General features: G+C 42.6%; 1 protein-coding gene across 1 annotated transcript in view; it reads left to right on the top strand.

The window, feature by feature from the left end:
- Window positions 1–16,369, top strand: part of smurf2 (SMAD specific E3 ubiquitin protein ligase 2) — a 323,106-nt gene that overhangs the window by 214,650 nt on the left and 92,087 nt on the right. The window contains exons 4-6 of the mRNA XM_068058473.1: window positions 1,795–1,928; window positions 5,189–5,254; window positions 6,029–6,113. Coding sequence (XP_067914574.1) covers window positions 1,795–1,928; window positions 5,189–5,254; window positions 6,029–6,113 — 285 coding nt within the window. The remainder of the gene's footprint in view (window positions 1–1,794; window positions 1,929–5,188; window positions 5,255–6,028; window positions 6,114–16,369) is intronic.

Raw genomic sequence — 16,369 nt, 5'->3', positions numbered from 1 at the left:
CATCCCTTATTTCAGAATTAGATTAGATTATTCAGGAAATTTTGAGGTTTTAGTCAACCTGTATATATTTAATTGTAAATCTAATATATTTAATATAACTTGCAAAAGGGAATTGGATATATACTTGAAGGGGAGTAATTTGCAGGGCTATGGGAAAAGGGCCGAGGAATAGGACTAATTGGATAACTCTTTCAAATAGCCAGCAATGGCACAATGAGCTGAACAGTCCCCTCCTGTACTGTATCATTCTATGATTCTATAATATGCAAAGTAAGGCACAGCAGTGGATTTCTGTACTCCTGTAAAAAAAAAAAAATCCTCTGCATTTAAAAATGTTTTTAAAGCTCTTGTGGAGCAGTGACTGATACCTTTGCATTGTTTCTGAGGCTTAGTACAGAGACACAACATTTGTGTACTGTTTCTTTGCTCTGAATCTTCCCATTGAAAGTAGTAGTTGTGATAGTCATTCCAATTAAAACCATTGCATGCAACCAAGTATATTGGTTGCATCCAAAACAGTTTCATCTATCCTTGTTAGTAACATTAACTATTGAAGCAGTTTTATTTATTGAAGTGGCATTGGGAAAAATGTCTAGTCAATCTATTACAGGAAAAGGGAAGAAAATAGATTCCCTCAATAAATCAGCATATAAATGAGGATACGAGTCCAGATTTGATTCCTGGTCTGTTCATAGTTGATCTCAGATCGTGTTGCAGTTGTCCTGCATACCCTTAGGGTGTGGAGAGGAAAATCAGTCAGAGTTTCTGTTTCTGATTGCTATCCAGTGACATCCTTTCAGATAGTGCATGTGTTTCAGTGTTGACTGAGGATGGGGTAGAACCAGACTTGGCTGTGATTCTGCCCGCTGTTAAATAGCCACCATTCACTATCATGCTCCAGAAAGAATGGCCTTTTGGGCACCATTTAACTGTGCCAGAGCAAGATTTGATGAGTTTGGGAGAGGAAGCAGATGAGGTGGGGAAAATGGCAAAAAAAAAAACAAAGTTATAGTTCTTTACGTGTGATAATATTCTACTGTACCGCTCAGCATTGGTGCTACAGCAATACAAAGTCCTGGTTGGACTACATCCAGAGTACTGTGTACAATTTTGGGCATTGCACTTTAGAGAGGAAATATTGGTCTTGGGAGGAGTACAGCTCAAACTCACCAGGGCTGCAATGGTTAAATTATGAGGAGAGATTACACCAATTAGGATTATGTTCCCTGGAATATAGAAGTTTATCTGGTGATTTGATTGAGGCCTTGATTGGGAGAAACTTTTCCACTGCTGAGGGAGTTTAGGACAAGAGGTATCACCTTAAAATCAGAGCCAGGCCATTCAGGAGGGAAGTTAGAAAACAATTCTTCACGCACAAGGTGTTGAAATGTGGAACTCTCCTCCACAAAAAAGCAGTAGATGCTAGCTCAATTTTAAATTTGAGACAGATAGATTTTTCACTAGCTGATGGCATTAAGGGATAAAGAGCCAAGACAGGTGGATGGAGTTGGGATACAAATCGGTCATGATCTCATTGATTGCCAGAACAGAATTGAAGGGCTGAATGGCCTGCTATATCTGTTTTCCTATAGAGGACTGGGGTTACGTTACCTGCCTGCTGTCTTGGGTGGTTTGTGGTATAGTGAAACCAAAAGTTGGAGATGAGGAAAAAGCAGAAAGTAATAGGAGTCATTTGTTTGTTTTCCTTTTGACGTCAGCTTTGAACAAAATTATTTAAGTCGAATGCTATATGAATGGTTGATCTGATTCTGGTACCACTTATATTGTTTCCAGATATATTGGGAGATCAGATTCTATAACGATCAGCGTTTGGAATCACAAGAAAATCCACAAAAAACAGGGCGCAGGCTTCCTTGGCTGTGTTCGACTCCTTTCCAATGCCATCAATCGCCTTAAAGATACCGGTTGTGAGTATAAACAGTTTAAAACCTAAGAATAAATTTGATAGTGATCTAGATAATGTCTTTTTTCAAATCTTCTTCAATGTCATACCTCTCAACTGACCTGTTTTAATTGGAAAGCCATGATCATTGCGAAAAGCAACCACAAACTGATTTTCTGCTTATGGAGAACCCCTACTCGCGCACAAACATTGAGCTGAATTTCACCCTTGCAACACCGTGCAGGTTGAGAGACATAAGTAATGTGAACAATTTGTTTCTCTGGCACTCTTGGATTGCTCATTAGCTTAAATTTGCTCTCCACATTGAAATATAAAGTTTTTTTTTTAAAAAGCAGCAACTTTGAGTACTAGTGTCCAGCAAGAATGAATGGAAGGAAATGGGGGGTGGGGGTGGGGTGGTAAATGGATGGATTCATACTGTTAAATTTCAAAACTGAATTCAGGTTGATTAATCTGTACTCCTCTTCTTCCCTTCTTCCATCTGCTTCAGGGTTTCAAAAGGTTGACTTGTCAAGGTGGTGCTATACCCAATGACTTACCCTATTAACCCACCCCCACCCCCAGAATTTTTTTTAACTGAAATAGAATGATTGATTAAGTTCTCATGTTATTACCAAATATTTGTGAAGAATTGGTCAAGAGGCTGATTTTTAAATTGCAAGGTTCATGGGCATGAGCAACTTTGCATTTAAGAACACCCATTGTTCAAAGGAATGCTGCATTTGCTTGCATTAGTAACTCCATAGTACACGCATGGAAACCAAGGACCTTATTGTTGTGTTTGAAATGTCATTAATATTGAAGTTCAAACTATGACAAAGTCCCTGAATGCTTTGTCTGTGTTTTATATGTGGAAAACTCCACCCTTACCTACTTTCTCTCCTGGTCTTCCTGAGTGAGTTGTCAATTGTAGGCTGCTCCCAGGTTTCTGCAAATGCTGCTCTGAACTACCCACTAGGAGATGTGGAAGTAGTCTGTGGCATGTTGCAAGGGTTGTGGAGGCGGAGGGTGAATGGGGTGGAGTTCTTTCTGAGAGTTTTTTTTGTCCCCTTCCTTCCGGTGGCACATCATTGGTGCATGTTGCTCCACTACTTTTGTATATTTTTTTACTTTTCTCTCTTCCCCTCTCAATTAAGTAATGTTTACTGTACTAATATATTGTAGTCACCAGACGATTCACTCCAAATTTGAAATAAGTTTGTGAAATCATGGTTTTTCTGTTTGAAGTATATTTAATTGTAGTTATGCACCTATTATAATCACTGAAGTTCAAAGGAGTTATTGCATGAAGTTAAAAGTTAGCCCCTGTTAGAGACTACAGAATGCTTAATTTAATGCATAACATATGGTGTCAGCTGTGGCTCAGTGGGGAGCACCCTTGCCTCTCATTCAGTAGTTTGAGAGTTCATGGTGGTTGAGCACAGATTCTTGGCTGATATTCCAGTGTATTACTGAGGGAATGCTACACTTTCATAGGTGTATGTAAAAGATCCCGTGGCACTATTTTGAAGGAGGTGGTGTGGTCACTGGTGCCCTGGCCAATGTTTATCTCTCAATCAACAGATGAAAAAAACAGATTATCTGATTAGTATTACCTTTTCTGGTTGTGGGACCTTGCTGTGAGTAAATTGCCTGCCTCGTTTCCTACATTACAACAGTAGCTACACTTCAAAAGTATAGAATTGTCTGTAAGGTGCTTTGGGATGTCCTGAGATTGACAGACTATAAATGCAAGTTTTTTTTCTCAAATTTTTCTATTCCTTTTCCTGATTTACTATTGCAGTATATTGCCTACATATAAACTAACTTCTATCAAGTTTCAATTTAGTCCAGATTAATAGGATGATAATCTGGCCTGGTTCTATGTAAAATGAGTTTGACTAAAGCTTAATCAAGTGCATATGGATTCACAGCACTAGTTGACTGTGATTCATAGAATCATAGAATAGTACAGGACAGAAGGAGGCCATTTGGCCCATCGAATCTGTTTCGAGCAGCAATCCATTTAGTTCCATTCCTCAGCTCTTTCTGTATATTGAGCATTTTTTTCTCTTTCAAGTATTTATCCAGTTCCCCTTTTGAAGGCTACTATTCAATCTGTATCCACCATCCTATTCGGCAGTGCATTCAAAATCCGAATCACTCATTGAGTAATTAAATATTTCCTCATGTTTGCTCTGGTTCTTTTGCCAACCACCTTAAATCTGTAACCTCTGGTTATCGATCCTTCAGCCATTGGAAACAAAATCCCTTTATTTACTCTATCTAAATCCTTCATGATTTTAAACACCTTTATCAAATTTCTTAGCGCTTGCTACTCTCAGGAGAACGACCCCAGCTTCTCCAGTCTGTCAACAAAACTGTAATCTCTCATCCATGGGACTATACTATTAAATCTGTTCTGAACCCTCCTCCAGAGCCTTCACATCCTTCCTAAAGTGTGGTGTCCAGAATTTATAGGTTCCCTTTTAATTGAATTAGCCATCTCATTCGGAGGGAGCATAAAAATAGTTGGTATGGGAAAAATTCTTAGTATAGCTAGGTGTTCAAGACTGGATAGCACAAGACAGCACAGAGGTCTCATCTAGTGACTATAATGAATGACCTATATTCAGGAATGCTGGTTAATTTTAAACAGAGTACTATATTTATCCTATGCAAGAGAATGACCAGATGTAGTTTTGTAATTAAGCAATTACAATGCTAACCAGTTGCTTTTCAATTAGAAGAGTGAGAGATGATCTCATTGAAGCATAAAATTCTTAAGGGGTTTGACAGGCTAGATGCTGGGAGGATGTTTCCCCTGCCTGGGGAGTCTAGAACGAGGCGCCACGGTCTCAATAACAGAATGGCTATTTAGGACTGAGATGAGAAGAAATGTTTTCACTCAAAGGATTGTGAATCTTTGAAATTCTCTATCCCAGAAGGCTGTGGATGCTCAGTCATTGAGTATATTTAAAACAGATAAATAGATCTTTGGATACTAAGAAAATCAATGGATATGGGGATAGTGCAGGAAAGTGGAATTGAGATAGATGATCAGCCATGATATTGAATGGCAGAGCAGGATCGAAGGGCAGAATGGCCGCCTCCTGCTCCTATTATGTTCAATACAGGAGCTTCTCATCTGTTAAAAGTCATCAGATTGTAGACGACCATAATATGTTAAATTCTGCAAAAGCTTCTTTAGTGTCTGAATCTCATGTGACAATGCTGAATATATCTAAGAGAAAACTGATAATGAAAAAATTTCATTTTCCACAGACCAGAGATTGGATCTATGCAAACTGAGCCCTAATGACAATGATACAGTAAGGGGGCAGATAGTAGGTATGTATAAAAAAAATTTCTTAAGCCAAAAGCAATTGTTGGGATATTTAGCACTGAAATAATTAAGTGCTGAATTGTGTAGAGGCATATTGCACTTTTCTACTGTATTATAATGTTGAGTCACAGGATTGACATTTGTGCATGCGATCACCAGGTAGTGATGATCTGATATCGCTTGGTGAGAGGTATCTCTCAACAAGAGAAGGCAAAATGATTGCCTGCAGATGGAAATAAATCTGAGGGCGAATCAATCTGGAATGCTCAACAACTGAAGATTGCTACAAAGGCTGAATGCAGGACATTTGCCAGGGGAATGCAGAACAAGAGGGCATAATCATAAAATTAGAGCCAGGCCATTTAAAAGTGAAATCAGTAAGAATTTTTGACACACAGGGTAGTTGGAATCTGGAATACCTTCCCCCAAAATGCTGTGGATCCTGGGTCAGTTGAAATTTTCAAGCATTGGATTGATAGATTTTTGTTAGGTCGGTGTATCAAGGGATATGCAACGAAGAAGTCAGTGGAGTTGAGGTACAGAATCGCCATAATGTGGTTGAATGGCAAAACAGGCTTGAAGGGCTGAATGGTCTACTCCTGTTGCTATGTTCTTCTTGGTTGAAGAATGGCATTTGGCACAGGGAAACCAGAAGAAGAGAGAAAATCTGCTTATTTGTTAATGTATTTATCTAATTTATTTTTTCTTGTGTTTCTAATTAAAAGGAAAATGTACAAAAATTAATTGACTGACTTGACTTCTTATTTATCTATTGACAGTAAGCCTTCAGTCTAGAGATCGGATAGGCAGTGGAGGTCCTGTGGTGGATTGCAGTCGTTTGTTTGATAATGACTTGCCAGATGGGTAAGAAATGACTGGTAATATAGGTGTTTGAGAAGTTTGATAAGAAATTGAAGCAACTATAAAATATTGCAGCTTGCTAATGGTGAATAGATAGCTCTTCGAGAAAATGTTACAAGCAGAACTATTTTGGGATTTAGTGTTTAACCTGATATTGCTAAAACAAGAATGCTTTCACTGGCATTAGTTTGGTCTTCATTGATTTGTCATTATTCAGCATCAATTTCCAATGAGGCCTGTTGTTAATTTTACACAGACAGCAAAGATTTCAGTTTACATTTGCCAGGCAAATTTTTGAACGGAGGAAGGAATTTAAAAAATAATCTTTAAACAAAGTTTTTAACAGCTTGATAACTTGCTGTTTTATTTATTTTCTTGTATTTTTCTCTCTCCTCACTTCAGCAGTGTATGCTCATTAACAAACTTAGTTATTAAAAGGAAAGTGCATTGTGCTAAAGTTTCATATAATAAAAACAGAAAATGCTGTGAACACTCAACAGGTTAGGCAGTCTCTGCAGAGAGGAAGGTAGGGTTAACTTTTCAGGTCAATGACCTTTGTTCAGACCTGAAACACTAATCCTATCTTCCTCATCCACAGATGCTGCCTGATTGGCTGAGTATTGATAAGGTTTTCTGTTTTTATTTCAGATTTCCAGCAGTATTTTTCTTTTTGTTTCACATAATTATGTTCTGTGAATAGATGTCTACACACACACACACATTTGTGAGCTTCTTAAACACTTTGTTTGTTCCTGGTCTCTGCACCCTTGGAAGTATCCACTTTGTGTATTTCCCTTGATACAAATATATGAAATTCCACTGCAGTGAAAACCTGAACTTGAAGAATGTATTAGGGAATAAATGTCTGCTCACAGTGTGATGCAAACCAATAATTTTGAAGCACAGGACACAGTAACGGGGAGATAGACAAAGATATTTATTTTTGTAACATTGGGACTAAGGAGCAATTCATAGAATCATAGAAAATTTAAGGCACAGAAAGAGACCACTTGGCCCATCGTGTCTGTGCCGGCCGAAAAACGATTCACCTATTCTCATCCCACCTTCCAGCATTTGATCCGTAGCCATGCAGATTACGGCACTTGAGGTGCATATCCAGACTCCTTTTGAATGAGTTGAGGGTTTCTGCCTCAACTACCCTTGCAGGCAGTGAGTTCCAGACCCCCACCACCCTCTGGGTGAAAAATATTTTCCTCATCTTCCCTCTAATTGTTCTACCAATCACTTTAAATCTATGCCCCCTTGTCACTGACCTCTCTACTAAGGTGAATAAACCCTTCACCTCCACTCTATCCAGGCCCCTCAGAATTTTGTACATTTCAATAAGATCTCCCCTCAGCCTTCTCTGTTCCAAGGAGAGCAACCCCAGCCTATCCAATCTTATCTCCATAGCTGCATTTTTCCAGACCTGGCAACATCCTCGTAAATCTCCTCTGTACCCTCTCTAGTGCAATTACATCCTTTCTGTAATGAGGTGACCAGAGCTGCACACAGTACTCAAGTTGTGGCCTAACCAATGAGTTATACAGTTCCAGCATAACCTCCCTGCTCTTGGATTCTATACCTCAGCTAATAAAGGAAAGGATTCCATTTGCCTTCTTAACCACTTTATTGACCTGTCCTGCTACCTTCAGGGATCTGTGGACATTTACTCCAAGGTCCCTCACTTCCTCTACATTTCTCAGTTCTTTCCCGTTAATCGTGTATTCCTTTGCCTTATTTGACTTCCCCAAATGCACCACCTCACACTTCTCCATGCTGAATTCCATTTGCCACTTTTCTGCCCATCTGACCAGACCATCAGTATCTTCCTACAGCTATCCTCCTCGCTATCTATCACACGGCCAATCTTTGTGTCGTCTGCAGACCTCTTGATCATGCTCCCTACATTTATGTCCAAATCGTTAATATATACCAGAAAAAGCAGGGGACCCAGTACTGAGTCCTGCGGAACACCACTGGAAACAGCCCTCCAATTGCTAAAACACCTATCAGCAGTTACCCTTTGTTTCCTGCCACTGAGCCAATTTTGTATCCACCTTGCTGCCTTTCCCTGGATCCCATGGGATTTTATTTTTTTTAACCAATCTGCCATGTGCAACCTTGTCAAAAGCCTAGCTAAAATCCATGTAGACCGCATCAACTGCACTACCCTCATCTACCTTGTTACTTTTTCAAAAGCTTCGATCAAATTGGTCAAACAAGATCTTCCCTTAATAAATCCACGTTGACTATCCTTGATTGACCTGTGCCTTTCGAAGTGACAGTTTATCCTGTCACTCAGAATAGATTCCAATAATTTGTCGCCTACTGAGGTTAGACTGACTGGCCTGTAATTATTCTGTCTATCCTTCGCTCTCTTTTTAAACAGACATACAACATTAGCAGTTCTCCAATCCTCTGGCACCACACCTGCATCCAGTGAGGACTGGAAAATGATGGTCAGGACTTCTGCTATTTCCTCTCTTGCTTTTTCTAAACAGCCTAGGGTACATTTCATCTGGCCCTGGTGATTTATCAACTTTCAAGGATACTAATCCCATTAATACTTTCTCTCTCCCTATGTTTATCACATCCAATAATTCACACTCCTCCTCCTTAACTACAATATCTGCATCGTCCCCCTCTTTTGTGAAGACAGAAGCAAAGTGTTCATTAATAACCATACCACATCTTCTGCCCCGACACATAGGTTACCTTTTTGGTCTTTTATGAGCCCTGCTCTCTCCTTAGTTATCCTCTTACTCTTAATGTATTGATTAAACATCTTTGGGTTCATTTTGATTTTGCTTGCCAATATTCTTTCATGCTCCCTATTTGCTTTCCTAGTTTCCTTTTTGATTTCATCCCTTCACTTTCTATATTCCTCTCGGCTTTCTGTAGTATTGAGTTCTTGGTGTCGGACATAAGCTTTCCTTTTCTATCTTATCTTACCCTGTAGGCTCCTTGATATCAATGGGGCTTTAGATTTGGCCATCTCACCCTTTTTCTTTGTGGGAACATTTTTACTCTGAACCCCTTGAATCTCCCCTTTGAATGCTTCCCACTGCTCTGACACTGATTGACCTTCAATTAGCTGTTTCCAGTCCACTTTTGCTAAATCACTACTCAGTTTAGTAAAATTGGCTTTGCCCTAATTGAGAACTCTAACTCCTGTTCTATCTCTGTCCTTTTCCATAATTATGTTAAAACTGACTGAATTATGATCACGACCACCAAAATGCTGTCCCACTGCCACCCCTTTCACCTGCCCATCTTCATTTCCTAAAGCCAAGTCTAAAACTGCGCGCTCTCTTGTTGGACTTGCTGCATACTGGGCAAAAAAGTTCTGAATGCACCTCAAGAATTCTGCTCCCTCAATTCCTTTCACATTAAAACTATCCCAGTTAATATTAGGGTAGTTAAAATCCCCTACTATTACTGCCCTATTGTTCTTGCACTTCTCAGAGGTTTGCCTACATATCTGCTCTTCTATCTCCCTCTGACGGTTTGGAAGTCTATAGTACACTGCCAGCAGTGTGATTGCCTCTTTTTTGTTCCTTAGCTCAATCCATGTGGCCTCATTTAATGAACCTTCCAACATATCATCCCTCCTCACAGCAGTAATAGTTTCCTTGGCCAAAAATGCCACTCCCCCTCCTTTCTTACCCCACTCCCTATCGTGCCTGAAAACCCTGTAACCATGAACGTTGAGCTGCTGTTCCTGTCCCTCCCTAAGCCATGTTTCTGTTACAGCTATGATATGTTGCCACGTATCTGTCTGTGACCTCAGCACATCTGCTTTATTTAGATTTTAGATTAGAGATACAGCACTGAAACAGGCCCTTCGGCCCACCGAGTCTGTGCCGAACATCAACCACCCATTTATACTAATCCTACACTAATCCCATATTCCTACCAAACATCCCCACCTGTCCCTATATTTCCCTACCACCTACCTATACTAGTGACAATTTATAATGGCCAATTTACCTATCAACCTGCAAGTCTTTTGGCTTGTGGGAGGAAACCGGAGCACCCGGAGAAAACCCACGCAGACACAGGGAGAACTTGCAAACTCCACACAGGCAGTACCCGGAATCGAACCCGGGTCCCTGGAGCTGTGAGGCTGCGGTGCTAACCACTGCGCCACTGTAATTTGCTATGCTCCTTGCATTTAAATAGATACCCTTGAGCACTGCCAAACTCTCTTTTATTTTCTAACATTTGTTCCCTCTGTCTTCCGGACTTATCTATTCATTTTCTGCCTTCCATTTTCGGTTCTGATTTTGTCCCAACTGAGTCTACCCGTAGGTCCCCATCCCCCTGCCAAACTAGTTTAAACCTTCCCCAACAGCACTAGCAAAACATCCCGCAAAGCACTCAGTCCCGGCTCTGTTCAGGTGCAACCTTTCTGGCCTGTACAGGTCCCATCTTCCCCCAGAGCCGGTCCCAATGTCCCAGGCATCTAAAGCCCTCCCTCCTGCACCATCTTTCCAGCCACGCATTTATCTGTCTTATCCTTCTGTTTCAATGACCATCTCCAACAAGAGAGAATCTAACCATCTCCCCTTGACATTCAACAGCATTACCATCGCTGAATCCCCCACTATCAACATCCTAGGGGCTACCGTTGACCAGAAACTGAACTGGAGTAGCCATATAAGTACCGTGGCTACAAGAGCAGGTCAGAGGCTAGGAATCCTGAGGCGAGTAACTCGCCTCCTGACTCCCCAAAGCCTGTCCACCATCTACAAGGCACAAGTCAGGAGTGTGATGGAATACTCTCCACTTGCCTGTATGGGTGCAGCTCCAACAACTCTCAAGAAGCTCGACACCATCCAGGACAAAGCAGCCCGCTTGATTGGCACACCATCTACAAACATTCACTCCCTCCACCACCAACGCACAGTGGCAGCAGTGTGTACCATCTACAAGATGCACTGCAGCAGTGTACCAAGGCTGCTTAGACAGCATCTTCCAAACCCGCGACCTCTACCAACTAGAAGGACAAGGGCAGCAAATACATGGGAACACCATCACCTGCAAGTTCCCCTCCAAGTCTCACACCATCCTGACTTGGAACTATTTAGCCGTTCCTTCACTGTCGCTGGGTCAAAATCCTGGAACTCCCTTCCTAACAGCACTGTGGGTATACCTACCCCAAATGGACTGCATCGGTTCAAGAAGGCAGCTCACCACCACCTTCTCAAGGGCAATTAGGGATGGGCAATAAATGCTGGCCTGGCCAGTGACGCCCACATCCCATGAATGAATAAAGAAAAATACTTGCGCGTGGCACTGGGAGTAATCTGGAGATTACTACTTATGAGGTCCTGCTTGCTAATTTCTCACCTAGCTCCCTAAATTATGACTGCAAGACCACATCCCTCTTTCTACCTATGTCGTTGGTTCCGATGTGGACCACGACTGCTGGCTGTTGACCCTTCCCCTTCAGGATGCTCTGCAGCCGCTCAGTGACATCCCTGACCCAGGCAACAGGGAGGCAATGCACCACCCTGGATTCATGTCTGTGGCCTGTCTGTTCTCCTGACTATTGAATCACCTATCACTATGGCTCTTCCAGTCTTCCCTGTACCCCCCTGTGCAGCTGAGCCACCTGTGGTGCTGTGGACTTGGCTCTGGCTGCACTCCTCAGTAGTTAGAACTTTATTCATGACTTTACATTTAACCGTGAAGCCACTCTCTTTACTTTTTAAAAAAATAAAAAGCTGCTTTCATTGGTCGATGAAGCTGAAGCTTTCAGTGTGAATTTGTCTGCAGGGCCACCATGGGATATGGGAAATAACGACTTAACTTCAATCTATAGGGCTGAGTAGATCATGTGCTTTTAGATGTTATGAATAGAATTGCTTCCTTTCTTTATGGTAATACTCCCCTTCAAGCTATCTTATCTCATTGAAGCATATAATCTATTGAAATGTATAAAGTTATTAGAGGACTTGATAAGGTAAATGCTGAGAGGCTATATCCACTGCCTGGCACGAGGAAGAGGATAAGAAATAGAAGCAGGAGTAGGCCTGATGGCGCCTCGAGCCCCTGCTCCATCATTCAATAAGTTCATCGCTGAACGTCTACATCAACTCCATTTTCCCAGCCTATGTACATATGCACAAGGGATCATAGTCTCTGGATAAAGGTCAGCCATTTGGGACTGAAATGAGACATTTCTTCACTCGGAGCATTGTGAATCTTTGGTATTCCCTATCCCAGATGGCTGTGGATGCTCACTTGATGAGTTTATTCAAGACTGAGATTGATAGATTTTTGGCAGTAAGGCAATCATGGGATATGGAGATAGGGCTGGAGAGTGGAGTCGATGTGTAAGTTCAAACATGATCTTACTGAATAGCAGAGCAGGCTCGAGGGGCCGTATGGCCTAATCCTCCTCCTATTTCTTATATTCTTAGCCTCTTCCGTTTACTGATTGGGTTTCCTTGTGCTATGTATGAATCACATCTTCGAGGATGCTCCTACTCATGTGCCAAGGAAGTGTAAGACAGTATCCTGGACCTGGTACTCCTATTTTTCTGTAGGGTAACGCCTGACATTTACTCAATGTTTGGCTTCCCCTTGCTGATGCAGGAAAGATCGGAAGTTTAGTTACATGGACATGCACCCACATCCCACTGTACTGTGCTTCCTTGTGTCTTTATTGAGAAATCAGTAAAATCATGAAATCTTTCAGTTCTTAATGTTAAAAAATCTGGAAACAGTTTTGCATATGTCACCTAAGTCATGTGACTTCAGTATTGCTTTCATGTTGTGAAGGAACTGCAACTGATCATCTGGGTCTAAAACCCCAATCTCTAAAATGTGAACCTATAAACCGAATTGCAACTTTTATAGTCATAATCGTGCAGCATAGAAACCAGCCCTTCGGCCCACCGCATCCATGCCAACCATAATGCCTATCTATACTAATCCCACCTGCCTGCATTAATTTCATATCCCTCTATGCCTTGCTCATTGAAGTACCTATCCAGATGTGTCTTAAATGTTGCTACTGTTCCTGCCTCCTCCACCACCTCTGGCAGCTCATTCCAGATACCCACTATTCTTTGTGTGAAAAATTTACCTCTTTGATCCCCCTTAAACCTCCTCCCTCTCACCTTAATTTTCTGCCCTCTTGTTTTAGTCACCCCTACCATGGGAAATAGACTCTGGCTATCTACCCTATCTATGCCTCTCATAATTTTATATACCTCTATCATGTCCCCTCTCAGCCTCCTTCGCCCCAGGGAAAACAGACCCAGCCTAACCAATCTCTCTTTATAACTCAAGCCCTCCAAACCAGGCAACATCCTTGTGAATCTTTCCTGCACCCTCTCTAGCTTAATCACATCTTTCCTGTAGTGCGGCGACCAGAACTGCACGCAGTCCTCCAAGTGCAGCCTAACCAACGTTATGTACAACTGTAACGTGGCATCCCAACTCTTGTACTCAGTGCCTCGGCCGATGAAGGGAAGCATGCCATACGCCGCCTTCACCACCTGTGTTGCCACTTTTAGGGAACAATGTACTTGCACCCCAAGGTCTCTCTGCTCAACAACACTCCCCAGGGCCCTGCCATTCACTGTATATGTCCTGCCCTGGTTTAACTTCCCAAAATGCATCACTTCGCACTTGTCTGCATTCAATTCCATTTGCTAATCCCTTGCCCACTTTCCCAGTTCTGTTGTCACCTTAGACAACCTGCTTCACTGTCCACTGTACCACCAATTTTGGTGTCATCTGCAAACTTACTAATCATGCCCCCTACATTCTCATCCAAGTCATTAATATATATGACAAACAACAGAGGGACCTACACCGATCCCTGCGGCACACCACTGGTCACCAGTCTGAAAAACAACCCTCCACTACCACCCTCTGCCTCCTATCACCAAGCCAATTTTGTATCCAATTGGCTAGCTCACCCTGGATCCCTTGTGTTCGAACCTTCCGGACCAGCCTACCATGCGGGACCTTGTCAAAGGTCTCACTAAAGTCCATGTAGATAACGTCCACTGACCTGCCCTCGTCAATCCTCTTGGTCACCTCCTCAAAAAACTCAAATCAAATTCGTGAGACATGATTTCCCACGCACAAAGCCATGCTGACTATCCCTAATCTGACCTTGCCTTTCCAAATGCATATAAATCCTGTCTGTCAGAATCCCTTCCAATAACTTTCCCATCACTGATTTAAGGCTCACCAGCCTGTAGTTCCCTGGCTTATCCCTGCTGCCCTTATTAAATAAAGGCACAACATTAGCTATCCTCCAGTCTTCCGGTACCTCACCCGTGGCTAATGATGCAAAAATCTCTGCCAGGGCCCCAGCAATCTCCTCCCTTCCTTCCCATAGCATCCTAGGATACACCTGGTCAGGCCCTGGGGATTTATCACCTTAATGCGCTTCAAAACCTCCAACACCTCCTCCTTTGTAATGTTGATATGCTGCAGGATATCGCTGTTCCCTCCCTTGAACTCACTAGCTTCCATGACCACCTCCACGGTAAATACAGATGAGGAGTATTCATTTAAGACCTCGCCCATTTCCTGTGGCTCCACACATAGATTACCACACTGATCCTTAAGGGGACCTACTCTCTCCCTAGCTACCCTTTTACTCTTAATATACTTATAGAATCTTTTAGGATTCTCCTTTATCGTATCTGCCAGGGAAATCTCATGGCCCCTTTTCGCCCTCCTAATTTCCTCCTCAAGTGTACTCCTACATCCCTTATACTCCTCAAGGGAGTCGTTTGATCCCAGCTGCCTATACCTGACGTTTGCCTCCTTTGTCCTGACCAGACCCTCAATATCCCTCATAACCAAGGTTCCCTAAACTTGCCAGCCTTGCCCTTCAACCTAACAGGAACATGCCGGCCCTGAACTCTTCCTATCTCACTTTTAAAAGCATCCCACTTGCCAGACGTCCCTTTACCTGTAAACAGCCTCTCCCAATCAACTTTTGAGACTTCCTGTCTGATGCCATCGAAATTAGCCTTCCCCCAATTTAGGACTTCAACTTAAGGACCAGTCCTATCCTTTTCCATAACTATCTTGAAGCTGATAGTTATGGTCACTGGTCCCAAAGTGCACCCCCACTGACACATCAACCACCTGCCCAGCCTCATTTCCTAAGAGGAGGTCAAGTGTAGCCCCTTCTCTAGTAGGGCCATCCACATACTGCTTCAGAAAACCATCATGGACGCACTTAACAAATTCTTCCCCATCTGATCCCTTAGCACTAAGGCAGTCCCAGTCAATATTAGGGAAGTTAAAATCACCTACTATTACAACCCTATAATTCCTATACCTATCTGTGATTTCCATGCATATATGCTCCTCCAATTCCCTCTGACTATGGGGGGCTTATAGTATAATCCCATCAAAGTGATCACCCATTTCTAAGTTCTACCCATATGACCTCGCCGGATGTTCCCCCCCGGGATATCCTCTCTAAGTACTGCCATGATGTCCTCCCTAATCGATAGTGCAACTCCCCCTCCTCTCTTATCTACACCTCTGTCACGCCGGAAGCATCGGTACCCTGGAATATTGAGCTGTCAGTCCTGCCCATCCCTCAACCACGTTTCTGTAATAGCTATAATATCACAATCCCATGTCCATAATATCACAATCCATACTCGGAGCTCATCTGCCTTACCTGTAAGGCTTCTTGCATTAAAGTAAATGCAGTTTAGCCTACCAGACCTTCCACGCTCCCTGTCCTGCCCCTGCCCGGCCTGCCTACTGGACTTGCTTGCTTTAACCTCTATATTTGCCTCAACTATCTCATCGGTGAGCCTACTACTTTGGGTCCCAACCCCCTGCCAGACTAGTTTAAATTCTCCCGAGTAGTACTAGCAAACCTCCCCGCAAGGATATTGGTCCCCTTCCAGTTCAGATGCAACCCGTCCCTCTTGTACAGGTCACCTCTGCACCAGAAGAGATCCCAATGGTCCACGTAGCTGAAGCCCTCCCGCCTACACCAGCTCTTCAGCCACGCATTCATTTGCCTTATCCTCCTATTCCTACCCTCACTAGCGCGTGGCATAGGGAGTAATACTGAGATTACAACCCTAGAGGTCCTGCTTTTTAACATTCTGCCTAACTCCCTATATTCACTTTGCAGGACCTCATCTCTCTTCCTGCCTATGTCGTTAGTACCAATATGGACCATGACCTCTGACTGCTCATCCTCCCCTTTCAGAATGCCCTGTGCCCGCTCAGAGACATCTTCTTGACCC

Source organism: Heterodontus francisci, chromosome 26 (assembly GCF_036365525.1).
Source record: "Heterodontus francisci isolate sHetFra1 chromosome 26, sHetFra1.hap1, whole genome shotgun sequence".
In the NCBI taxonomy this organism is placed as follows: domain Eukaryota; kingdom Metazoa; phylum Chordata; class Chondrichthyes; order Heterodontiformes; family Heterodontidae; genus Heterodontus; species Heterodontus francisci.
This window is presented reverse-complemented; position numbering and strand designations above follow the sequence as displayed.